The sequence below is a fragment of the Prenolepis imparis genome, unplaced genomic scaffold (genome assembly GCF_030444845.1).
Source record: "Prenolepis imparis isolate NDT839.2.m4 unplaced genomic scaffold, iyPreImpa1.0 SCAF_7, whole genome shotgun sequence".
Taxonomy (NCBI): Eukaryota; Metazoa; Arthropoda; class Insecta; order Hymenoptera; family Formicidae; genus Prenolepis; species Prenolepis imparis.
This window is the reverse complement of record NW_028141165.1, coordinates 8,199,446-8,226,450: the sequence shown is the minus strand read 5'-3', so window position 1 is coordinate 8,226,450 and position 27,005 is coordinate 8,199,446. Positions and strand designations below refer to the sequence as shown.

The 27,005-nt window shown below is 36.2% G+C and overlaps 2 protein-coding genes and 1 long non-coding RNA gene across 3 annotated transcripts in view; 2 read left to right on the top strand and 1 right to left on the bottom strand.

Annotated features, from left to right (window-relative positions):
* Positions 1–27,005, bottom strand: part of LOC145938784 (uncharacterized) — a 139,204-nt gene that overhangs the window by 6,923 nt on the left and 105,276 nt on the right.
* Positions 1,294–3,062, top strand: LOC145938857 (uncharacterized). The gene is made up of 3 exons (XR_014425748.1): positions 1,294–1,835; positions 2,187–2,457; positions 3,041–3,062. It is a non-coding gene; the product is annotated as an uncharacterized LOC145938857 (long non-coding RNA).
* LOC145938783 (uncharacterized) overlaps positions 9,496–27,005 on the top strand; it is a 193,936-nt gene continuing 176,426 nt past the window's right edge. Inside the window, exon 1 of the mRNA XM_083042538.1 lies at positions 9,496–10,135. Within this exon, the coding sequence (XP_082898664.1) occupies positions 9,997–10,135 (139 nt within the window). The 5' untranslated portion in view covers positions 9,496–9,996. The remainder of the gene's footprint in view (positions 10,136–27,005) is intronic.

Here is a 27,005-nt window from a genome sequence, read left to right as displayed (position 1 = left end):
GTTTTTTTTTAATCGGTTAAAGTGAGTTGGCATCATTGCACTGCGATGAATTTACAGCATAAATTTTGCGCACCGCATCAACGAATATCGGTAGGTTCGAATATTATTAATATATAATTAACGATAAAGATTTATCATCACAATACAGTTTCGTGTCTATTATCACTAATTTAATAATCGATAAATGTAATAATCAATGTGTGAATTATATCTCGATACCAGTCGCGATCGCGTTTAGAAAAGGAATTCGACAATAACCGTTTCACATTGTTCATACATGCCACGGCCTTATTAATATTCATATTTAATATTTAATATTTAATATTTCCCCGTCGAGATTCAAAGGAAAGATAGAGCATTGCGTATGTATATTGTCACATTATTTTTCGAAATAAGTGAAGTATACCAGAAGAAAATTCGGTATTATTATTGCAATTGTATTATTATTATAATCTCTAATTATTTTGACAATTGGCATTAATTATATAGCATAAAATTCCGTGTTTAATCTGGATCTGTTTAAACATATATTTTATATAATTTATTCGACGAAATGATTAATCGCAAAGGATTATAAAAAAACCGTTCTGAAACAGAAGGAAAATGTTTCTTTCTTCTGATTGGTCGATCAAAATATTGTTCGAAATACTTTTGCCACGCCGAGTAAAGCGCTCTATGTTAATCGATTTTTTCAATGATCGATTAATCGCGAAAGAGTGATCATTTCTAATTAGACCGTTGGCATCACTGCGACTTGCCGCGTGAATTTCTCGCGTCGCGTCCCGCGGATCGTAGTTTCGTATAATCATTAGTTATCGCGTGCTGCTCTCAAATATTCGTCGCATGTAATGAAGAAAAAAAGTGTCGCGCATAAAATACGCGTACGATTAAAATCGCGAATGCCGTATAAAAAGTTACGTATACGATTAATGTCGGGAGTTTCGCATAAATAAGTATCGCATGTGAGCGACGAACAGGTGAGAGGTTGAACACGTCTAATGGTGCAATATCTCAATATTTATTAATTACGTGTAGCATGAAATCGGCGTTTATTTAATCTGGATCTGTTTAAACATGTATTTTATATAATTTATTCGATCAAATGATCAATGGCGAAAAAGACTTAAGGTGCCTTTTCATGCTGACGCTCGACGCTCATTTTTAGCGGCAAAAGACGTCACGTGACCAAAATTGACGAATTGGTATCTTTATTTTTGGTCACGTGACGTCTTTTGACGCTAAAAATGAGCGTCGAGCGTCAGCATGAAAAGGCACCTTTATAATCTCTAATTATTTCGACAGGTGGCATCGCGGCGGCGACTTGCCGCGTATTTTGTCGGTTGGCATCACTGCGGCGACTTGCCGCGTATTTTGTCGGTTGGCATCATCCCGCCGCGACATCCCGTGTAAATTTCGCGCCTCGCGGATCGTAGCTTCGTATAATTATAATTGTCGCGTGCTGTTTTCTCAAATATCCGTCGTATATAATTAACGAAAGCGGATAAAATATGCGTACGATTAAAAGCGGGAGTGCCCAAGTATGAAAAGTCACGTACGATTAATGACGGGAGTTTCGCACAAAGTATCGCGCGATTAAAATCGGAAGTGCCGTGTAGAGTCGCGTACGATTAACGTATTTACGCCGGGAGTGTCGTTCAAATTGTGCGATTATTTTATTTTGCTGATTAATGCGCGCGCGTGATTGTATTTTCGCGATTGTATTTGTGCTGTATAAATGCCAAAAAGACTCCAAGTACGAAGAAAAGAGGAGGAGGAGAAAGAGAAGGCTCGGGGAGGCATCGGGCAACGGTGGACTAACCTTGTGTGTGTCGAAAGTAAGGTTATAACTTATTTCGTTTATTATTAATTACTTGTAAAATTATAATAATTACTCGTTCATCTCCGCGATAACGATTCATTTTACACGAATGTATAATGTAAATGCATAGGATGGATTTTGGATATTTTACTTTTCAAAACTTTTAATAACTGTTAATAATTTTTTTAATAAATAAATTATAAAATTCTCATAATAATACACACAACTTTTTATATGAAAATTATATTTTATCATATTTTATATATATTTAGATCTAATTTGTTCGACAAAATATAATTTATATATAATTTACATAATTTATTCGATTAATCGCGAAAGACTATAATCTTTATAATTATTTTTACAGGTGGCATCACTGCGTCGCGTATAATTAACAAAAGCGCATAAAATATTCGTACGATTAAAATCGGGAGTGCCGTATAAAGTCGCGTACGATTGATTAATGTCGGGAGTGTCGTTCAAACTGTCGTGCGATTATTTTAATTTGCTAATTAATGCGCGCGCGTGATCGTATTTTCGCGAGTGTCTGCTATATAAGTGCCAAAAAGACGCTATAAGTACGAACAATAGAAAAGGAGGCCTGTGGAGGCATCGGGCAACGACGGAGCATCCATGCAGTAAGCAGAATATTAAACAATTAAAACAAATAAATAAATATATAAATAAATATATAATTATATATATATATAAAATTTATATATATGTTAAATAATTATATATAAACTATAATTTATATAATTATATATAATTTATTTAAATTTATTTAAATTAAAAAAAAATTTTTATTAAAATAAAGTTGAAAATAAATTAATATTAAGAATAAATTTGGAATAAAATAAAAAAATAGATATTTAAAGTAATTGACAGGAAAAAAAAAATATATTACATTAAACTTTATTATAATTAAATAATTAATAATAAAAAATTTATTATATATATATGTATATAATTTTAATATTGTTTATACAATTTATATTTATTTAATTTACCTTTTAAACATTAAATTTTATTATATTTTATATAAATTTAGATCTAAAAAAATATAATTAAAAAGTTTAATAATTTTTATGACGTAATTTTAGTAAATATATTTTACGATACAAATAAAATTTTAATTGCGCATTTTTATTGACGCTTCCAAATATTAATTATTTTGAAAACTATTTTGTATACATTTAACTTGTGTTTTTTATGTTATAGATCAACGCTTTGTACTATAGGGCTTCGCTATTGTGCATCGTATCGGTGAGTGTATTGCATGTAACATATATAACATTATCTGTATATGTACATTAATCACCAAAAATTAACGAGAGCGCAATTCAGAAAGAAGAATTAAGAAATTATTTATATGTTAACTTTTTCATTAAAACAATGAATTACATAATTTTCTTTAAAACATTAAAAAATATATGCCAAGCAAATAAAAGTATTAAAATTTCTTGTTTTTCTGATTCATGTACATTTATACAAATTCATGAACATGATTAAAACTTTTTGACGATTATTTCTGTGTTATATTGTATATTAAAATATACAAGTTTAAGGGCTGTGCATAATAAAAAGAATGAGAAACAGGAAATAGAGAACAGAAAACAGGAACAGAAAATAGGAATCAGTTCAATATAAAACATGAAATGTAATTTAATAATACAGAATAGAGAAATTTCATCACCTCACCTTAGCATTATTCCTAGCTCTGTTCCTCTATTCTGCGTTACTAAATTATATTTCATATGTTTTATATTGAACTGTTCCCTATTCTCTGTGTTCCTATTTTCTACACAAAGAGAACTTTCTCTTAGAATTTACTCTGAAAATCGAATTTTATGAGAGTTTCTCTGATTAATATTTATCACAATAAAAATAATAATATCTATCACAATAAAATATAAAACATGTTTGATTAATTTTACTATGCAGTTTAGTAAAATTAATCAAACATGTTTTATATTTTATTGTGATATTAGATAATATTATTTTTATTGTGATAAATATTAATCAGAGAAATTCTCCTAAAATTCTTTCTATACCATATTGTCCCACGATTACCATGATTTTCAGAGTAAATTTTAAGAGAAAATTCTCTCAGTGTATTTTTTATTCTCTGTTCCTTATTTCTTTTATTGTGCGCAGTCCCTAATTGTTAGCGAACCTCTTTATTTCTCCGATTTGATTCTATCTCCGTCCAGAGATCGCACGCCAATTACAAAATCCGATCGGCAAAAAACTCCGATCACTCGCGCGCAATCACGATTCGATATGCGAAAATCCTCGTGAAAAAAAATTTCCCCTCCTCCTTCCCTTTTTCTATCACGCTCGTATAGAGAAAAATGTTGCGTACGCATTTTGAAAAGCAGCACGTGGTGATGCTCCCTGGAATAATTCTCTTCAAGCTTCAAGCTCAGCTAAAACTCGAGCGCAAACGCGGTGAAAAAGTGAGTGAGTGACGTATTTTCCATCCGAATTACATGAAAAGCGCTTATGCATTTTCGAGCTAAGTGAGTAAGAACATCCGGTTGCATAAACGGTCCGGATTAAATGAGCATAAATTTAGCGATTCGTCCTTTTCCTTTGGACTGCATAACGCACTTTGACATATAGGGAAAAAATTTGATTTTAATTATTTCTAGACTGTCTTAAAATTTTAATAAAAAAAAAAATAGAACTAACCAGAGGGAGTCTGTATTTTCCATCGGCCGTCAATTTCTTACTTTAAAACAACACAACATGTATACACTCGCAGGCCTCGATTAACACCAACCATTTGATCCGTCGTCGTTTCTTCGGGGTCTCTTTAGAACCGTTGGTTTAAGCTTAACCAGGAGTTTTCGCCTCTACACGAGGTATCCCGAAATATCGCGCTTTTATCGATCTTACACATCGTTATTTATTGGTTTTCAGGGACCATTTGGCAAATACGCGACGAGTGTATATGCGATTCCCACCGACTGACACGAAATGATGTGTCTACAGGCCCTGTATTCACGATAACTCGTTGACCCGTGTATGTGTGTATGTATCGTGATAATTTCAACCGTGTCGAGTATCGACTGTTCGACGTATAATCGCGTATCGTCACAATGTTGCTAAATAGGGGGGCTAAAAGGAAAGAGGGGAGAGCTAGCTCGTATATATAAAGATAAATGTTGCGATCAAAACACGCGAGAATTAATTCGCAGAAATTATCATAAATGGAATATTTTTGTGAGAGAAAAAAATTTACATAAAAAGTAATCCCGAAATATTGTGCTTTGGGAAAGAATTTTCTCGCCATCTTTTCCCCGCCAAATCATTTAACGAGTATTCTGAAAATTTTAACAATACAATAAAAAGGCATACCGAGCATACTTTTAGAACGTCAAAAAATAGTTGCTTTGCTTAAATTTTTTTCTTTTTTTCTTTTTTTCTTTTTATTTTATTTCCGTAAAAATGAGAACAATTTTCTACAGAAGTTTACATGCGAAAGATAAGTTGTTTCGTGTTATTCAACATTCTATATAATGTACATATATAATTTTATAAGATATATACAAATATATATAATATATTTTTTATATGATATATATATTCTATATAATTCTATACGTAGAGATTCATTGCAATATTATTAATGAAGCACAGAAATACAATTACTTCTCATTATCGAAACCTCTCCTAAATTAATCAAAGAGCAAAGGGATTTTTCTTGTCCCGATAATATTCTAAATATAGAATACCTCGGGTTCTTCTTGATATCTATTCGAGTAACGCGCAAAGATTTAGAAGAGATATCCGAGAGATTAAACGTCTCGATTAGTTTAGATTGCTCGGATTAGCTGTCACACAAACGCACTTGTCACTCGCGCCAAACACGAACGAGGCTCGCATGGGGACTCGCGATTAAACACAGGGCGTGTACATAACGTTACATCACGGTTTGCTTGCACTGATTAATGACGAGGACGAGGGCAGCACGCAACGTAAATATTCGATTATTCTAATCGCCGGCATATTAATTCAATCGACGGAGTAAAAGTCGTTCGATCTCACCGCATTTCCTTCTAATTATCTTTCTTCTTCCAAGGAGACATTTTTTCTCCTTAGAAACATTTTTTAGAAGAAATTTTTAAGAAAAATTATTTAGGAAAATTTTTTTTTCTCGCAAGAAAGCGATAAGCGAATGATCATTTTTCTCCCGCTATCTCAACTGGTCGATCGATAATTTCTCGACAACATCTCTCTTTCGTGCTTTTTTTTTTCATACGATACCGCGATCGTATTTCTGGGATCGCTAATCGTTGAGGGGGACAATTTCACTATCATCCTCGAAAAAGCTGGAAATTCGAGCTTGTAGTAACGGTATTTGATTTCGGAATCGATACGCGAAATCGTTTCAAATCATCGTTACATCGAAATAATTGAATCTGAAAAACTGGTGAAGTTATGGTATATGAATATATCGGTACATGTGCAATGTTGAAAAAGTTTACATGAACACGCACGAGAGATATTACATATATATCTAGCTATATTAGATTTCGAAATCAATTTACGCGTTTTTTCGATGTTATAACACTTGACGCACACATATGATTTATTATTTATATCTGAAAATCCTAAACTCGAATAAATAAGCTGTTTTATACACTTGTTTGTATTTTTAATTCACATTAATAGATGTTTTATCTGTTTAATTAAATTCGCTTACCGTTGACTTTTTTTACCGTGCTGGAGAAATTAAATCTAAATAAGCTGACAGATCGTATGTCATATCGTCAAGAAAATATAGTCACATATAGAGTCTCTTTCAAAGAGAAGCGCGCCGATAACGCATCAACATCGCGAGGCAGATTGTCTTGCAGAATAAACTATTTTCCAATCAGTCAGCCTGTGGTCTAGGGGTACGATCAAGAGGGTACTAATCGATAGACGTGTACATATAGGTATTCGAGACTGCATGCTGATTTTCGTTTTTTCTCAAGGATTTTTACGGTTAAAGTTCAGGGGACGTGACATCGAGCGGCCGGCAAAAGGGACGAATTTTCGGGACGTGTTTCGGGCACGAATATTAATCAGAATGACGTCGACAGGCCTTGATCGAGGAAGAAAAATGATCGCGCATCAGCGATAACGTTATCGACACGGCGTTACGTCGCTGCACTCGCTATCAGGTGTAACGGATGCATCTCCGCGGCTGAGATCGAATGTGATCATCGAGCGAGGTTTACATTTTGATGATCTGAAAATTTGCCAGAGACGTCTTGCGCGTAAAACGATACATTGAAAATTCTACAACGACAATGATATTAAATTATTAATGATATTAAATTCCTATATTTTGTGATTCATATATTTATGAAAAAAAATTCTATTTATACATTATAAAATACGAAAAGTTAAACTATGAATATATTAATGTAAAAGGAACATATTCTGTATTTATATTAATCCTTTTAATTATGGTACATTTAAAACAAGACTGAATTTAAATTTCATGTTTTAAAAATAATAGCGAAGCAAAATATCACAAGAATAAATTTAATTTAAATTTCATGTTTTAAAAATATAATAGCGAAGCAAAATATCTAAATTTGCGACTATTTTTGAACGTTGAATTTCTAGTTTAACGTTGTTTATTATATGACAGGGCAATTAGCATTTATCCAACTCAATTTTCTTTCAACTGAGCTCAATTATTGAGCTCAATTGAGCTTGTTGTGGTAGCATGTCTTAAATTAGTTATACAAAACACGTCGATAAGTTTACGTCGCGAAGATTAGAATCGCTTTTCACGTCACCCGGTATAGTTTCTAATCACAGTCACCTTGTAATCCTGATTGGCTAACCTTGTCTTATCAAAGGAAGATCGATTATTCTCACAGCGATAAGATGAATCGGATCTCGGACGTAATTCACACAAGAGCAAAAACAGCGAATGCGCATTTCGTAATTAAAAAAAACGGGGAAGAAAATGAAAAATCCAATGTTATTAAATTACGCGACCAACAACTCTGAAATTACACCGATGTTGCTGGATAATAATATCGACCACTTCTCGATACAATATTAGAGATCGCGAATTACTTGTCTTGATCAGTCACTCGATATGCTTATTGCATATGATTATTCCGATCATGGTTATATGATATAATAAACAAAAACTGGTTACAATTTATTAAATTGCAGTTTAGATAAAGAGCGTAATTATGGATGTTGATTTTTTTCCGACTCATTAAATAAAAAAAATATATATATATATATCTTAGATATATTAATATTTTTTATTAAAAATATTAATTATTAAAATAATTAATTATTAAAAATATTAATTATATTTTTTTATATTTCACATTCATATCATATAAGAAACTTTTTGGACCAAATAAAATCCGAAAGCTGTGTTTATCGTTTCCGATCGCGTATCTGTGTCCTCTCTCTATTGCATAACATGCAAATTATCTTTCTTTCTCTTTCTCCGAAACGATTTGTGTTATCGGGTCGTGCTTGTGCGAGACCTCGATTTCGATATAGCGATTGCAATACCGGAAACGAGAAATTCCTCGTGCCATTCTATTAGACGGATTCACATTTTTCTATTGTGTGATCCTGTACATTCCGCATCCTCTCCCTCGTGACATTTCGACTTACATCTGATCGGATCTTTTCAGCATATAAATAGATTTTCGATAAATAGATTTTCGCTTATATGAAATTTCCATGGAGAATTCGCACCTAACACATTTGTTGAAATGGACATTAAATATATTAATCTTTCTGTCAATGCAAAATTTTTCACCATTTCACCAATGTATGGATACCAACTGCATGTTTTCGACACAGATTACAATTTCTTTATAGCAACTGCTGGGCATCAAACATGCTTTCTCGTTATATTTTAGGAGGAATAAAGATCTTTTGTATTTTGTTTCGGGCAGAGCAAAGTTCTGACATATTTCTAATATTTAAAGTTCATTGACAGAAAGATTAAACACGTGTGCAAAAATAAAATATTATTTAAATATTAAAAGTAAGATAGAAAAGAAATTTAAAAAATTTAGATATATTTCTTTAGAATATTTCTTGCGAATAAAAGTAATATTTCAAGTATTAAAAGTAAGGTATAATTTAATTTAAAGTAAGATATTATTTCTCGTATATCAAAAGCGCAAGTAATATTCAATTATTAACTTACTTTGCGCAGCAATTAACGAAGCAAACAGAATATAATATTTTTATTAGTAGCTGAGGTTACACGAGAATTCCGAGAAGACTTAGAGACGCGAAAGGACTCGAAGATGTATATTCAGAGAACCCGAGCTTATTTCTAAGTAAATCATTTCCATGAAAGTCACGTTCTCTTGTCGAGCGACCTAAGAATACGAGCAACTACCTAGAATGTGTCACGTGTTAAAATCTCAAGAAGATTTCCTCAGATTCCCTCTCGTTAACCAATGTATATATACGTATGTATTTCTAATTTTCCCTTTCCGCACAAAAAAAATATCTCGATCTATCTATTCATATCCTTCCCCTCGCATCCGAAAAAAAAAAAATTCGACGGCGGTGTTCCGAAATTCGAACAGATGCGACGTCTGCGCAGACGCAAGATAGCGGCGCGCGTCGGCGAGGGGTAGTTGTCCGGTTCCGGCGCGGGGGCGGCGACCGGGTTGTTCGTCGTCGGCGGCGGTAACGGATCGATAGCGGCGCGACGGTAGTGCGCGAACATCGTCGCCGTCGTCGTCCTCGTCATCGTCATCCTCATCGAAGTGTCGAGCCGCGGAGCCGAGCGGGTTATTACCTCCGTCGTCGAACACGGTCGGCCGGATGCCGATTACGCGGGACGAGCTTCGTTCGCGGTAGCTTATTACGTCACATCCGCGATACGTGTGCGCGTCCGAGCTCTGGTTCGCGATATCACGATCGGATATTATATATTGGAGAGTAGAATATATCTATCGGGTTGCGCTCTATTTCGTGGACGCCGGCTCCTGGCCCCCCCCGGCAGTGCGCGAGGGATCGAGTAAAGGAGGAAACGTGCGAAAGAGGAACGCGCGAGACGCGCGCGTCGTCCGCGGGGTTATGTGTCGCGGCGGCGCCTTTCGCGGGGTGGCGAGGAGGAAGCCGGCACCAACGACGGAAGTCGCGAGTGACGAGGCGCGCTGAGACGCGCGGACATGTCGGCGATGTCGTGGGGCACGGCCACGGCGGCGCCGTGGCGTAGAAAAGCGCGCGTATCCCAGCTCCCGCTGCTGCTGCTGGTGATCGTCCTCGGATTGCTGTCGGGCACCGTCGTCGGCGAGAGGAGCAAGAAATGTGAGTGATTTCCCTCTTTCATTTCTCCCCCTCGACCTATCGGGGGTGGGCTTCTTCTCGATGATAAAACGGCATTATTTGTGTTTTTTTTTTTTCTCTCGAGCGTATCTCGATAATTTCGATACGCTAGTATAGTCACACGTGGCGATTAGGCAGGCACGATTATTTAAATGTCATTGTTGTATCCCTCCTCCCTTTCATCATTTATTTCTATAGAATGCATATTTTAAGAGTCACGTGATTTTAAAATTTTAAGACCTTGGATATTATTTTTTCATTGATATTTCTCATATATGTATAGAAATAATATATTCATTTGTGTGAAATAATTGAACATATTTACTTGATTTGTATTTTGTATAATTTAAATTAATATTTTACTTTGAAAAGAGCATACGAATTTTACTTTACGATATTCGCAATCAGAACATTTCATAAAACGCGTGTTACATAATGATATATTTGTTATTAATATGGAAATAAATTGAAAACTGCAATATTACATATCTTGAAATTACATGCATACGAAATGACAAATCAGAATGACAAATTACCTTCTGCACGAAGAATTTTCCCATTTTAAAGACTTGCGAATAAAAGTTTCTTTTCTCTAATATATATATATTTTCTCTTGTGTATACTTTATCTAAATATATATCTTTACACACAATAGTAACTCCACACACTACGCGCGTTATACGTGTACTTTGTAAGGACACGCGATACGAGAATAGATGCGCGAGATGAGAATGAATTTTATTTTACACTTGTATATGTATATTGATCTTTTCCGACAAGTCTCGAGATCTTTCCGAGTTTTGTAGCGCGCGTCTCATTCATAATACGACTGAACGGTAGTACGCGCGTAGTAGTATGTTTACTACGCTATGCGTACTCCTGTCCCACTTCCTTCCTCCCCTCTTGTTTCTTGCGCACAAACGCGTGCGCTCAACTAAAAAAGAATGAACGTGACAATTTCGTCCCCGATCGATACAATCGTCGATATCGATGCATAGAAAAATCATAATAACGTGAAAAAAATTGCACTAGAAAACGGCGATTGCGTTCTCCTTCTAATACGAGCTCCTTCTAATAAGAGCTCGGATACTTTTTCGCAATATTATCGATTAATTTAGGAGTATTTTAGAAAATCGATCAGTTTTTCTTTGAGTTAAAAATTAGTCTGTAATAAAAAAATGCGTTATCTCTTATAGATTAAAAAGATTGAGATAAATTGTACAGGAGGGGGAACGCAACAATTTTCGCTTGTTATACTGGAAGAACAAATTATGATTTATTATGTTTACGGAAGACGTAAGATTCTTAGAAATTCGTATAATCAAAATGCACGTCACTCTTGTCGTGCATTTTGATTTTACGAATTTTTAAGAATTTATTACGATCCACAAGTGTTATAAATGACTATGAATGCTGAAAAATTTCTTTCATGAAAAATATAAAATGGAATTTATATTCCTTTTATTATATTTCCTTAGAAAAGTAAAATAATATTATTAATAATATTAAAAATAATATATTAAAATAATATTATTTTCACGTTGTTTCTGTTAAGAAAAGGTAAATCATAACATTCTTTATCGTAAATTGACTAAATATGATTCTTTCAATAATTTAGTAATAATCGATTTTCATGAGGTCTTATTACGTCGTCTTTCCGCCTTGAAATTCATCAGAGATCACCTATATTAAGTGCTTCGCGAAATAAAACATAGTGATTAAACGTACATCGTCTGCCGAAGCTTGAGCGAAAAACTTAGGAATACTCGATCCCAGGGAAGGTCCCAGGAAAAAAGTTAAATTAACCCCAACTTTAATCGAAGCGGTATAATCGACGGCGCACGTAAAATCCTATCTTTTTGATGAAATTGCCTCGTTATCTGAACTTCGTGAGTGGAAAGGCCGGGCCACCGCGGATCCGGTTAAAGAGAACAGTACGTCGTTAACCTCCGCTAGACACGCTCGTTAACATAGCACACGAATCGCATTTTTTTTCGTTAACCATCATCGAGCCTCATCTCTGCCGCGTAAAATATATTCTCCCAAAAAGTGTCAAAGAATTAAAAAAAAAAAAAAAAGAATACTTTTGACTCATAAAAATTAAAAAAATTGCATTTCGTACATTCATATTCATGTCCGCAATTACTTGTATGATACGCATACAGAAACTCAGATCACGTATAATAAAGATTTTATTACGCGCATCTATTTTCCACTGGAATAATATTACGATAAAGTTTAGGGAATATTAAGAAGTTTCCACGCATAAGTTATACTAACACACTTTGTGCGAATTTACTTACGTCGAACTTCATTATACGTGATTCAAAAGGAATTTCAATATTTATTCAGAACTACACTGTATTAAGAATATTGCACACACACACACAGGATGATATGATCAATATATAATTTTACATACTTTTTTATGGTGTATCATATCAGCGTCGTATTGAAATTGGAAATCTAAAATTTTTAATAATTCTTTAAATTATTATAATTGCAAAATGAATTATTAATTATATTGGAATTGAAAGTCTAATATTTTTAATAAGTTTTTTTAAATTATCATAATTGCGAAATGAATTATTAATTATTATCACGAATTCATAGCAATTCATATGATCCATATCGTATTTAATAATGCACACATTCCCAGATAACTTCGACATTTTTCTTAATAAACCCCAATCGATGTTCCACGACCCCTTGGATGTTCCATGTCGTCCCTCAGCGTCCCATTTTCTCGGGAGGATTGTTTTTGTTAATCTCCGCTTCTCGTACATAGGGGAAAAATGTCTGTCTCCCATCCTCCACATATAATAAACTCCTCCTTTTTCTACCACTCACTTACCCTTATACGCGTTTCACTTGACGGTCCGCACAATGGCTTTTCGTTACGTGAAATTCCTCGCGAAAATTACCATGCTCGTTCGCGTCTGCGCGGACGAAGTAATAAAAGAAAGTAATAAAAGATTCTTTCCATTTTATCCCAAGTTGGATTTCGGTACTGCGACCCAATCATTCAAAATATTATATTATTCGACGCTTTTCTTTCTTTCTCTTTTTTTTTACTACTCGCTCCGTATATCTTTAAAAATTTTTTCATCTTCACAAAAGCCCTGAGAAATATCCCTCGCTCCAATTCCGTTCATCTTTACAGCAGTGTATTCGCATACATCAGTAGCACGTTTCGGCTCTCTGACAAATCGGTACTCGATGATCTCTCGTAAAATGATCGAACACGCGATTGTATCGATTGTCCTTGTTATCGCGTAGAATAAATCGGCGCGCGTCCTTTTAGGGGTGTTTTTGCGCGAGATTATTTATTCGTAACGCCGCGAGGCAGCTTGACGAAGTATCGGCGTATACGAAAATTGCGGTAATCACCGGCGAAGTTACAACGTTAATTGTTTGCACCGGGATTACATCCGCGCCCGGGAACGAACGCGGCGGTGACCGATAAACGAAGCTAATTACGACAGTCGAATTAGCTCGGGGGGACGCTTGTCGAGCGGATGATGGATCGATCGATGGATCGATCAATCGATTCGCGCGACACGTTCCATCGTCCTTCGCGGAATCGTTTGTGTGCCTGATTGCGCCGTCGCTTATAAAAGTCATCTACGCCGGATAAATGCGATCAAAATGTGTGAAACGTCTCGCACGTTTCTCTCCTTTTTTTTTCTTCTATCTCTTTTCGATACAAGTACGATATCCGTTTTCTTTTTGACGGACGACGCGAAAATGAAAAGCCGCAATTCCTGTTGCGACAGCAAAAATTGAATTAATAAAGCGAGAACACATCATCGAATCGTATTTCGCGAAACGAGAGCAACTAACGATATTTCCTTTTATGATGGTGATTCTGTTTTCGCTATTTGACACAATATGCGATGCAGATGTGTGAAAACTTCATATTCGCGCGAGCTTTTGGTACGCGTAAATTTTTTTTTCGGGAATATTGCTCCCCCGCGCATCTAAAAATCCATATACTCCGAATATATTGTGAAATATATAACGATATTTCGACGCGAATGTTGCCCCTCCGTAGGCAAATTTTCCATCCATTTGCCACCGTTCGCAGTATCGATTTTATTTTTCATCATGGGCAATTTCAAGAGAACAGTTTCTTCTTCATTGTTTTGAGATATTTTTTGCGGATGTTATACAATTTAGAATACTACTCACATATATATATATATATATATATATCTCTCTCTCTCTGCCAGAGCAATCAACTATATTATATTTTTGCATTCTAAGTGTGTGTATGTGTATGCGGAGACATTTATTTGAAATAATAAAACTCACGCGATTTTTGATGCAAAATATTTGTGAAACGTAAAATAAATGTAATTGAAATATTTAAACTAAATAAAAGTGGCGTCGCGATTTTTCGGTAGCTATATTTTTTAAATACATATAATGCATAGAATCGATCCTTAAATGTTGCTTATATTTCTGGATTAAGCGCTTAATTTTCCGACCGAGTAAGCAGTTTACGAGAGATCTCACTTATATACATATACATATTCCTCTCTTCGTTCTACTTAACTGTCACGGAATTCGACCCAATATCTCTCGTGCGACATTGATTTTGTCTCCTCCTGTATATAGTCGTGCACTTGAACGTCTCCCCGGTCTTTTTCTCTCGGAAATACACTTGCTCTATATTTGCAACGAGCTTTCAAGGGTCCGAGTTGCTCGTGTCTTGCATCCATTCTGCTATCTCTGAATTCGTGTCCCCTCGAGCGTGGCAGAAACGTGCAACGACTTTTTATCGTTCGCTTCTTACGCGTGAAAACAAATCTAGCGAATGAAATTGGACGAATTGCTATCGATGCGACACGTGCCAAGTGACATTCCAAATAAAACGGTTCTTTAAAACGCAAAAAAATCCATACATATATAAACTTGAATTTTCTTATACAATTTGAAAAAAGTTGTATATTTGTATATATTTTTATCAAATGTATATTTCATTAAAATTATATATATTTATTAAATATATATATTTTACAAAAATTAACTTTTCTCGTGTAAGAATAAAAATATTTCAATCTACAATAAGATTTTTAAAGTTTTATGTAGAGAAAAGAAATGTGAAATATTATTTCTTTCCTAAAAATAATATAAAAACATATGTAGTGACGTAGGAATCTCTCTATCTCTCTATCTCTCTCTAAATTTAGTTAATAAATTGATTATTGAGTTCGGAAAATTTAATTTATTAACAGTTTGATAGAATATCAAGCTAAACCCCGACAAGTGTCCTTCGAGATACTTTATATAATTTATTTGGAAGCCAAGTATCTCGTACAATTTTAATGGATGTTCTTGCTGGAATGGCTCTTTAATTGCCACAGTACTGTATTAGCATAGGTATATTACCGCGGAGCAGGAAGTACACTGTAATTACTTGCAGAGCTTAACGTAAGAACATTTATTACCTCGGGCGGACCGAGTGTCGCGTTTACTAGAGGATGATAATTTTATATCTCAAACGATATCGCGCATACATATATCTGCCACGTGTCTTTAATTAACATCCGATATATTTGCGTTCGCGGTTCTCTCACCTGCGAAAAGCGGCTTACGGGAAATCATCGTTGGATCTTGTGTTTCCGAGTCAAACTCGCTTAAGTCCCGGAGATTGAAACGAGATTAGAAAGCTGCTCTTCAGCGTTTAAGCCGGACTTACACTTTAAGCTGTCGTGGTCAAGCTTTGGATAAATAGTTCTGATCGGATTTTGATAGATTTTGCCGGTGTTGGTCAAACGCAGGTTTCTTCGATACTGACTTCAAAAAATTGTGATAATAATATCAAAAAGCATATCAAAAGTATTTCCCCGTTTAATCGCGCGCGTCCATTAAATAAATTATATCCCAAACGTGGCAATTTAATAAAATTTAATCTTCGATTAAATATATATATTAATTATTATATTAATATATTATAATATATGTATATTATATTAATATAATATAATATATATTAATAAACTTAATTTGTATTAAATATATACCATATATTAATATTACATTATATTAAAATTACATTTAAAAAAAATTTGCAAGTTTTTCTCATATTAATTTTGTATCGTATTACTATATCTTATTTCCTCGCACCTCCTCGCATCATGTTTTACATTTTTTCATTAGCCTGTAATCCAGCACCTAGCGGAATTTTTGATGAATTCGATGACTTACACGAATGTGTGTGTGCTTTCGTATCGCTTATATATAATATCCCGACGTGAAATGCGATGCGCCTGCATCCGAGATGCGTCGGATGCGCCCGCATAAATAAATTTGCGGTGCTTTGGATGCCATTTTCGCGCCGATATATCGCGTATCATACGTGAAAAAGGGTGACAGCGACGAGACGGGCGCTAGGCAGGTTATAGAGAGCATCGGGGATCGAAGACGCTCGCAGGAAAAAGAGGAGAAAACGAAGCTGACTCTCGCGCGCAGGGATAGGGCGACACGAACTTCGATATTACTTTCCGTTACGGGCCGGAAGTGCTGGATTTATGGACGGCAGAACCCATACGCTGTCGTCCGTGGAATATCGCTGGATTCATTTTCCATTCGCCGATAAGATACTTAAGATATTGGCAACAATCACTTTTTCTCTCCTCTTTCTCTCTCTCTTCATCACCTTTTTTGGGAGATAAAGTTTACGTACAAGTTAACATGATTTAAAAACAAATGATATAATTTATTATTATCTCTGGAATTCTTCATTTTTAATTTCGCGATTCTTTTTATTCTTTTCCCTCATTTTTTTTTCAATATACAAAAGCGTGCACTTTTATGGATATATCTATCGTACAGATTGAATAAAGAAAAAAGAGCTATTTTATAATATTTAATATTTAAAAGCAATTTATAACAGTGTGTGTCAAATCAGTATATTATATATATCAATTATGATGCTTGTAGTCACAGATACTCAATTTACGAACTATCTTAATCACTGAACCGCATATATTTCACTCGATTAACATTGGCATTGTTCAATTAATTGTGAAAGCAGTCGCTATTGACAGCACGCTGAACTGTCAATATGCTGGCATGTGTTACCATTTAAGTAATAAATCAATCGGTTATCACACAGCGTTTGATCGATCGCGGAAGTCTATATATTCTATATACAATCGCAGCTGTCCAATTTTTATTTCTAATATTCCTATATTATTCCAAAAACAAATAATATGCAGTAATATTATAATAGAAAATCTTTCTAAACTTTTCTATAAATCTATATATATTCAAATATAGTAATTAGCTGATAAATTAATTAATTATGATTTAACATACTGTTCCGAAATACTCTCGTAATCGTTTATTGATAACAATAAAATAAAATAAATTAAATTTGAATAAAAACATATTGTTTCAAAAATAATTATAATTCAGTTGAATCTATTGATTGAAAGTATATTGTTGATTCAAAACTAGAACATTAAATCGTCGATAACACATCGCTTTGAAAAAATAATTGTAATCCGGAAGCTTATAGATTTTTAGTATCGATCGAATATTGATCACGTAAGATCTCCATTTACTTTTTCTTTCCACCTTCATTTTCGCTCTATGTCACTCTCCTCCCCTTTTTCTCTGCTCCAAGAACCAACAACCCTTTCCCTTGTCACTGTCTGGCGGCTTGATTTCTTGCTGAACTTCTTCGGCAAGAAACTTCGCTGCCGGAATGGAGACTCGCTCTTTCCCCATTCACTTATCCCGCGAGACTATCCGCGCCTATCAACCGCTACGAGAATATCTCTTTCCTCGCGATGGGCAAAATTCCACTTAATTCCCATGAAATGCGCAGTAAAATTCTTCACGAGACGAGTCGCATCTAGTATTCGGACAGAGAGTAACTAATGTGCCGCGTAATGATATTTTATAAAGAATAAATTTATAATTTATTCCTTACAAATTTTTATTTTTAATTGTTTTATTTCAATTTAATTTTTAATTTTTAATTATAGATTTCTATTTTTAATTGTGAAAACTTCATTAAAAAAGTTTCGTAAAAATTTGCAAAGATTGCACGAAATTATGTATCTTCACATACATTTCGATACAGCCTAACTTACTTGTTTTAATATGTTTGCATATATTATTTTTTTATAAAAATGCAATATCTAAAATAAATATCCGTTTTGCTAAGATACTGGGCCTCTTTATGATCTTCAATATCAAAGGACTGACAATGCGAAATGCAGTATTTGCAGTGCTTCTCGAGTCTTTCGCTCGACAACACGATTGACAAGCGCCGATCGTCGTTGTCGGAACAAAATTAGTAACAAGGCGGTTATACAACTTCCCGCGGAACCTACTTCCGTTCGACAGGTAAAGGGTTGAGAGGCAACTATTACTATCGAGAGAGGGGGAGGTTTTCTCAGTTCGGCAATTCTCGTCAGAGGAAAACAGACATCGAGAGACAGAGAGAAGGAGAGAGAAGGAGAGAAGCCGCAAGCTCCTAACTTCTCCGTGCCGGGCGGCTTTCGAGCGTCGTGTCGGAACGTCGCGCGAGAATTATCCGGGTTTCGTGAAAGGGCGTGCGGGAAGCGGCGATTGCCAACGGCGTACAATCTCTCTCACCTGTCGTTTCCTCCCTTTCCCTTTCCTGCCCCGCGCTTTGGCGCCTCTTTGCGGCCACGGTGGCTCAATTACGGGTCTTCGGTATCGGTAACCCCGAGACGGCCAATCGGCGTCGACGAATCAATCGTACTTCCGGACACCCCTAGTTGAAGGGAGATGGGGGCTCGGGTATCATCTCCGGGTTTTCAAACTCGCCGGGGTTTCTCCTCGACGCGCTTCGTCGAACTGCCTGGGAATTTGGTCGTAGTTGGCCGCTTCGTCCATTATCCTTCGTTCCCCGCGAAGTTCATTCTGCCGGCACCATCCCTATTTCCTCCCCTCTGGCCCCTTCTCCGCGGCGTACATGTTTCACCTCTTCCTCTCACCCCCTCTTTTTCTCCTTCCGGCGTCGTAGATTGATCGGCACCCGGGCTGTATCTCTCGTCGGGCGTTTTAAAATGTCGATAACGAACGGGCATCGATCCCCGACCCCTCACGTCGCCCCCAAGTTGAAGTTGCCAAAGTTGCACCCTATCGGAATTTCTCACCCGATGATGGCGTTATGAGGGGGGGCCCCATTTTCGCGTCACAATGTTTGCCGGCGTCAACACTCAATAGCGAGGTTGCGATGTTGAAAATTAATAGCGTTCCAGAACACACACATTTCTTTCTTTATCTAGCCATTAATATATGTGAAAAAAATTATATCGAGCGAAATACTCGAGAAGCGCTGCAATTGTTCAATTTTTGAATAAAAAAACTGATTTGCACAATTTTATAAAATAATATTAATATAAAAAATAATATAATTTTGCCAATTATTATTTGTTATTTAAAAATGTGAATATATAATATTGATTTTCGTATCGGAGAGCAAATTATTAAACAAGTAAGGCAAGCAGTCACTTTTATTCGAAATTACTCGAAAATACAAGCGCCTTAAAGTATTTTTGAAACACTTTTAAAATAAATTCTTTCTCGTCGTCGAGCCAAGAGAGAAAGAGAGAGAGAGAAAGAACAGTTCTCACAAAGTATTTTACTTATCCATACGATTTGTCTCGAGGAGCAGAAAATGTCACGTGTTCTGCTTTTATCACATACAGCAACGATATATCTTCTTCCTTCCCTCGTTTTTTCCCTGTCTTTTTTTTTCGTGCCCACACACGTTTCTCATTGTTGTTGTCAAATTGCGACGTCAGAGTCCCTCGTATTCGGCCCGGGTCCTTTTATAGCATGGACCAAAACGCATCGTACCCCGTCGTTTTACAATAGTGCAACGACCGAGAGAAGCGATGTTCTCTTCCCCCTGGTCCCTCTCGCGCCCTCTCCCTCTCGTGCGCGCGCGCGGAGAGTAAACTTTCTTCAAATTGGAATTTTGTTGCAGTTCGCCAGTTCGTCCATTATCCTCGCTTCTTCGCGGAGTCCTCCACTTCGTCCTCGATCTCGCTCCTCCGGCTTTTGTTCACACCATCCCTATTCCTCCCCCACTTTTGCTCGCGCGCTCTGCTGACTTAGGGTGTTTGCAGTCTATCCGGGACCTTTCAAAGTGTCGATAAGGGATAAACATCGATTTCGCGTAAGGAGTAAAGTTACTTCAAATTGGAATTTCCTGGCAAATCGCTCTACCTTCGTACCGGCGTTCATACCTATTATCGAAATTTGTCAAACTTCGAATTCTAATTCTTGAGAATACGAAAGTGATATTAGAATATCGAAAGAGTGTCGCTTTATACATATCCTGTACATATAATAAAAAAAAGAAAATATCCGCATATGGAATATATTTTACACCGCGTAATATATTTATTTTTTAATATTTATCTTTTGTTAATATAATCTTTTATGATAAAACACAAATTTGTGCAATATATGATTTGACTTTACTTTTTATTTTTATGATGGAAAATCTTTCTATTTTTTTCAATTGCACTTATTTTCTCTGATTTATTATTATCAATTATTGCACGATGTAATAGTTATTAATTGTATAAATGAATAAGCAATTTAACAGAATTAATCTGCTGATAATAATTTCCCAATCTTTCCACACGGTTTACTATCGCGATTAATTATTATTAATTCTGGTAATATTGAATAACGATACTTTTATAAATGCGGTAAAACACGTGATATGCAAAAAATAATAAAATATAACAGAAAGATATTATATCATACAATGAACACAATGTACAAAACGTCTGATATAAAATATTATAGTAATAATTGATTATGTAACATGCAATCGAGCAGAACTAATTCTTTAACAGTAATTCACCTGAAAGAGGATTAAAAAAGTGTATCGCGCGTAAGAGAAAGAGAGACAGAGAAATTGAGAAAGAGAAATGTTTTGTTATGCCATTGTGGTATGGCAAAAACGAGGATGATAAAACGTGCATCGCTATGGAGTTGAACACTGTCGAATCGAAATGCTCACATGGAGAACCGACATGCTTTCTCCATATTGAATCACGCGCCGCGCGAAGAAAGAAATTCGTAAAAGGAAAGAGAAGAAAGCTATTCCTCGTTGACACGTCCTCGATAGAATAAGAGGAGACGTTTCAGGATTTTATAACCTCGTAAAGAAGGACGGAATTAAGGGTGAACGACGTGTGAGATTCGCGAAAACGAGACCGACATACTTCGTTTCTTACAATAAATTATTATTTTTCTGTTTATAGTTACACATATTTTTCGTAGCTATTTACACGAATAAAGAATAAAAGTACACAGAAAAAAATATTAGTTTTTAGTAAAGAATTCTTCGTTAAATTATAAATTGTAAATAAATAATTACAAATACAATTTTATAAATTATTATATTATAATTAAAAATATTAGTTATCATAGCTAAAACTTAAACATAATAATTAAAAGGTGTAATATATGGACATTTAAAATTCAGTTATAGTAGCTAATATTTTTTTCCGTGCGTATTTCGAAATATTATACATATAAAGTTCCAATAAATCTCTGATAAGAATTCTATCGACAATGGAGCCTTCCCGAAAATTGTTCGTGAAATTAAGTGAACACATTATGTTACTTATATAAGTCTCAAGATTCATTTCTTTCCCCTCTCTTTTTTCGCACGTAATTCCTTCGAGACAGGTGGCGATTTACAAGAAAATTCTGTACAGAGTTTCGCAAAGATCAAGTTTTCTTACGTGATTTCGCTCATTTTTTTTTTCTGGCTTTTCCTATCTCGCCGATTCATCGCTTTTAATTCGCGAGATTAAGTCGCGTGATATAATACGCGAATTATAATCGAAAGGCGGCGCCGCACGTCTTGAAGGATACACACGCGCGTGTCTTCAGGGTGCGGCGAGAGACGAGAGAAATATTACACAAAGCGTCTAAGTATATTTTCCTTCGAGGTATATTGCTCCCTGGGGAGGAATAACCGAGCGCCGAAGCTCACAATGCGCCCGCTACGAGAGTTGCATATAAAGGAGTAGGAGAAAAGGCGCAAGAATCGAGCCCGGTTTAATGTATAAGGATGTCTCCTCCCTCCTACCTTCCCCTCTCTGATCTTTCTCCACGATTTTCCGAACATCCGCGGGGAGTTTTTCTTTCCTCCTTCTTCTCTTTCTCCCTTTTATCCTCGATCTTGTACCAGGATCAGATCGAGAACCTTAGACGGTGCAAGAAACCGAAGCATGAAAAGTCAGTCGCGTGTTCTTCCGCCCAAGAGAAAGGCGTAACTTTGGCGGAATAGGGTTGTGGAACTTTGGAGGTTGAGGTTCCGTTCCCCGTGATCGAATCTCATGAATTTTTGACGCGATTTTAATCCCATCGCGCGTTATCGGAAGAAGGATGTTATACTCTCTTCTAGTCGCTTGACGTTAAAATGGAAAATTGCTGCTCCGCGAGTCTCTCGCTTTATGGTAACGGGATATTTTAAACGACCGTTCGAAGACACTTGTTGAATTTTAACACATTGGGCGATATAAACGTATATAATAACAAGTATGAAATCTCATACCTTGACATGTATTTGTATTTACAAATTACACAGATCTGCATAACTTTATACTTTTTTCTGCCATGTGGAAAAAAAGAGTAGTTTCCTATAGGTTTTTATGTGTGCGCCGAATTCGCAAGATAAAATAGCCTATCACGTCAGGTTTTCAAGAAAAAATGGAAAACCCTAAAAACGCATTTTTGACCATTTTTGAAAATTCGTAGCAGAAAATGGTTTTTGGGGGATTTCAGCTCCATTTTTTTCAAAAACCTGACATAATAGGTCATTTTATCTTTCAGATTTGGATTCAGCGATTGCACAAAAAATTATATATAAAAATTACTCTTCTTTTCCAGACCGCAAAATCATACAGACCTGTATTTGAATGAATAGCCATCCACCCATATAAGAGGGGGAAAAGAAACGTCATCGTGAAATTTTTCCTCCCTTCGTTCTGCATAGTATATGTCAAACGGTGAATTTACGAAGCCAATAACATCCGCGATAAACCCAACTCCGCGAACATTGAAATTTGTCACGCGCGTGCACTTTCATTACGCCGTTCCCGGTCGCGATGATTTATCCTCCTCGCGCGCTTTGGAATTTTTCTGACGTGCGAAAGGTACCCTGTGGAATTCACCTGCCATCGTTTGTCTACGCGACCACGCGAAATACGAACTGTACACGTGTCGGACGCGCTGCCGACGACGACGACAAAACAGCATACTATTTCTCTCTCTCGGCGTCAGTGCATCTTTTAAATGCGCCTGTCGGCTCCGCCTCCTATGTCAGGCTCTCGCACGCCAAAATTTGCATCAAGCAGTGTCTCTTTTGCGCAAAATCCGTACGTTCGCGCCCCGTCAAAATGTACATTTCGCCGGAATAATTCAAGTATATTACGCGAAACGCTCGTTGAATTCCGCGGTATATAGCTAAAGTCTGATTTGAAACATTTACGCTAATAGTAAAATAAAAATTTCAGGACATTCCGAGTTAATCTCTCTTGTTTTTTTCATAAAAGTTTCTCTCTGTGACAGATGAAATTCTAGCTTAAAATTTTTATTAAAATGAGAATTATGTATTTTGTGTGTTAATTAAATATTATTCCGTTCATAAAAGAGAGAAAGAAGAGATAAATAAAAAATCTTGGCCTGTTAAATCTTAGATTAAACTTTTATCGGAGGAAAAGATCGATGCAAGGTTGTAAAATAAAATTGACTTTGATATTATTTAATTAATATATATTATAGAAAGAGCAAAAAACCAAACTGATTTTTTTTTTCATCCCCGACTATTTCAATTACCGATGTTTTAATTGTCGCGGACGACAATCAATGCATTTCCCTCGTGTGACTTTCGTGTATGCAAATGTATGTTTCGCCATTAAAGTGTTTTCGCGTTGCAAAGACAGTCCTTTGAAGAGCGCCGCAAATTTTCGTTTCATTACCGATCGAAACGTGTCAGACAGACAGGAAGAGAGAGAGACACTTTGATGCTAATTACGCAACGTTACGAAACGCGCACCTAGTCGGTTTCGCTTAGGAATGCGCTTTCCATGCACTTTGTCGGCAACGAATAAATTTTGTGGCCGGCGGTTTCCTCGGTTAAACCGCTGAGCGGCCTTTGTTCTCCTCCTCGCGCGCGAAAAGTGTAGGTTTTTCTTAAAGAGCGTACGTGTAGCCCGCAGCTTTCGCAGTTAATTAATTAGCTCCGAGCAGAAGTGTAGCTGCTGTGAAAGGCAGATTTCATGAAATCATTTTTTTGTCTCTTTAAATATCGATTTAATTAACCTCGATCAGAGATTAGAGTAAGTCATCTACTTTTGGATGTAAAAATTTTATTTATTTTTTTTTTTCGAGCAATTTGACGATCTGAGATCATCTAAATGTCTATTAAAATAATACACACATTTGGAAATAAAAGATATTCAACGATTGATGAGAAGTGTGATGAAAAGCTATTTTTTTCTCTATTTTTATAACCTCCGAGATTGATCTACAGTACTTTTTGGCGAGAAAATTGCGAGAAATACGAGTGACCGAGTGTCGTAAGATCCCCGTTCCGGAGTCAAGGAGTTTGACGTATCACCGCCATTCGACATTCTTGACCGACGATAGTGTTGCCTGATGGTACAATCTCATCGTCGCGCGCGGAAAAATACGGAAAATCCTAGCGACCGATTCCAGAGAGCCCGGGATCGTGTCGTTGGATTCGACATCTTTTTGCCGGTCATTAATCGATATATCCTCGGGTCTCCGAGATTCGCGTCGCGATCCGAACGTATTCTTTTCTCGAGTGGGATGGGAAATTGAGACTCTACATCCATCATCCCCGCACAGCCGCCGGTTCTTAAAAGAAACCAGGTCCCGGTGTAGCCGAGAAGAGATGATGGCCTCCCTCTCTTCGTCGACTAAAGTAAATGTTGTCCCATCCCTGGCTCGCTGAGCGCACAGAGAAGGCCAGTGTCAACAGATCCTTTTCCGGTCATATTTAACGTTTTCTCGACGCCGCGCTCGTGAGTAGCCTTACTAGAACACGGGGACAACACATCTGTCTAGGAAACGGCGAAGAGATTTTCTTCTCGCGACTTTTCCCGATATTAAAGCTCGGCCAGCATATACACACACATACATATGTCATACATATACGGCGACGAGTTATTTCGCGCGCGACATATTAATGGCGAGATTAGTCTTGATTTATTTTGATCTCGCGAGTCCCCAGCTTCTCCAGATCCGCCAAATATTTGTTCCTCTCTCTCTCATTCTCTCTCTATTTCTTTTATGCAGTTTCTTATAGTATTTTTGCCGGATATATTTCTACTTCTTATTCCATTCTTTTTTTCCGTTTCTTTTACATTCTGTGCTGTTGACTTCGCATAGATTATGTTTTTTTCTTCAAAATTTTCAATGTTTGCCTCTATTACTTTTTTTTTTTTTAATTTTTAAAATAAAAATAGAACTTTAGCGGCGAACTATCAAGTTGACACGCTGCCAAGTCACAAAGATTTCCAAAAATTTCGCCTAGGGACAGTTTGCGGAGAATGAATTCTGTTCGTCTCCGCGAAAATGTACATGTTTTACAAAAGAGCATTTTATCGGATATGATTAAAGCTTAAAACGCAATAGGGAAAACTGGAGAGAGAGAGAGAGAGAGAGAGAGTATTAATTCGAAGTACGAAGTACAATGAAAATACATTTGAATGTCTCCCGCACACAAGGAGAAAAGTTTCTGATGCACTGCATACGCGTGCTTTAAGCGATTTTTTATTTTCGAAAAAAAGTCATTTAATATCGTTTTCACGCCGCATATATACATCTCTCTTTTCATTCTCTCTTCCACGAGGAAATCTAAAATTCAAAAATTCGCAGAATCGAGAACCGGAACGGATGCGGGGGACTCGAGATGAAATGGCTGCGAAGTTCCGACGAATCAACGAGCGACGAAAAAACGAGTCGTTGATTAAAGACTTTTTACATTCCCCTTTAGCCTTTGGCGTTCCGCCCGAACGGTTCCCTCGATACGCGCGTTTCTCGCGAGACAGAGGGGAGGGTTTCGCGTTCAATCGACTTCAAAGAAGTCTTCTCTCTTCTCTCTAGAAGGGACGCCTCTATTCGCGACCGGGACGGGCTTCTACCGCATACACGCGTGATACTTACGCGTATATCCATTGAGAGAATCACGATATATTCGTTTCATTCCGTCAGTATATGAGAGACTCTATCGAGACGACTTTCGCGGCTTCCTATGTAAAGAATTCTATATGAAAGTTAAACGCGTTTTTTCCCGGTATATTTATATAAATTAAGAAAAAATATTTAATTAAAATTATATAAAATAATATATATATTCAACTAAAATTCCGTCCATATACGCATGACTGGAATAAACATAAATGTACATGCTAGAAGTTCATGGATCGATACATCTGATTGTGAGAGTCCTGCAAACTTAAGGGAATTAAGCTGCGTTTGTAGTGTCACAATCCTAGTTAATTAAGGATGCTCTCTAGGAACTGATTGTACTGACGTTCGTTAGCTGGTGACTCAGGTTGACTAAATGTTATCTACCCATCTATGCTACAGATAGGTCTGTAATCTAGAACGAAATAGGAGATTACTAACTAGAAACCAAGTTTATTCAGGTTGCTTTTACAAGACGTATGAATCAGATCAATATGATAATGCGATCGTAATTATAATCTTATCACGATTAAAATATGCATAAAGGAAAAATTTATCAAACGCGCTAATTCACTAAATCGAATATACCTGAGAGAACTTAAAAAATTATCTC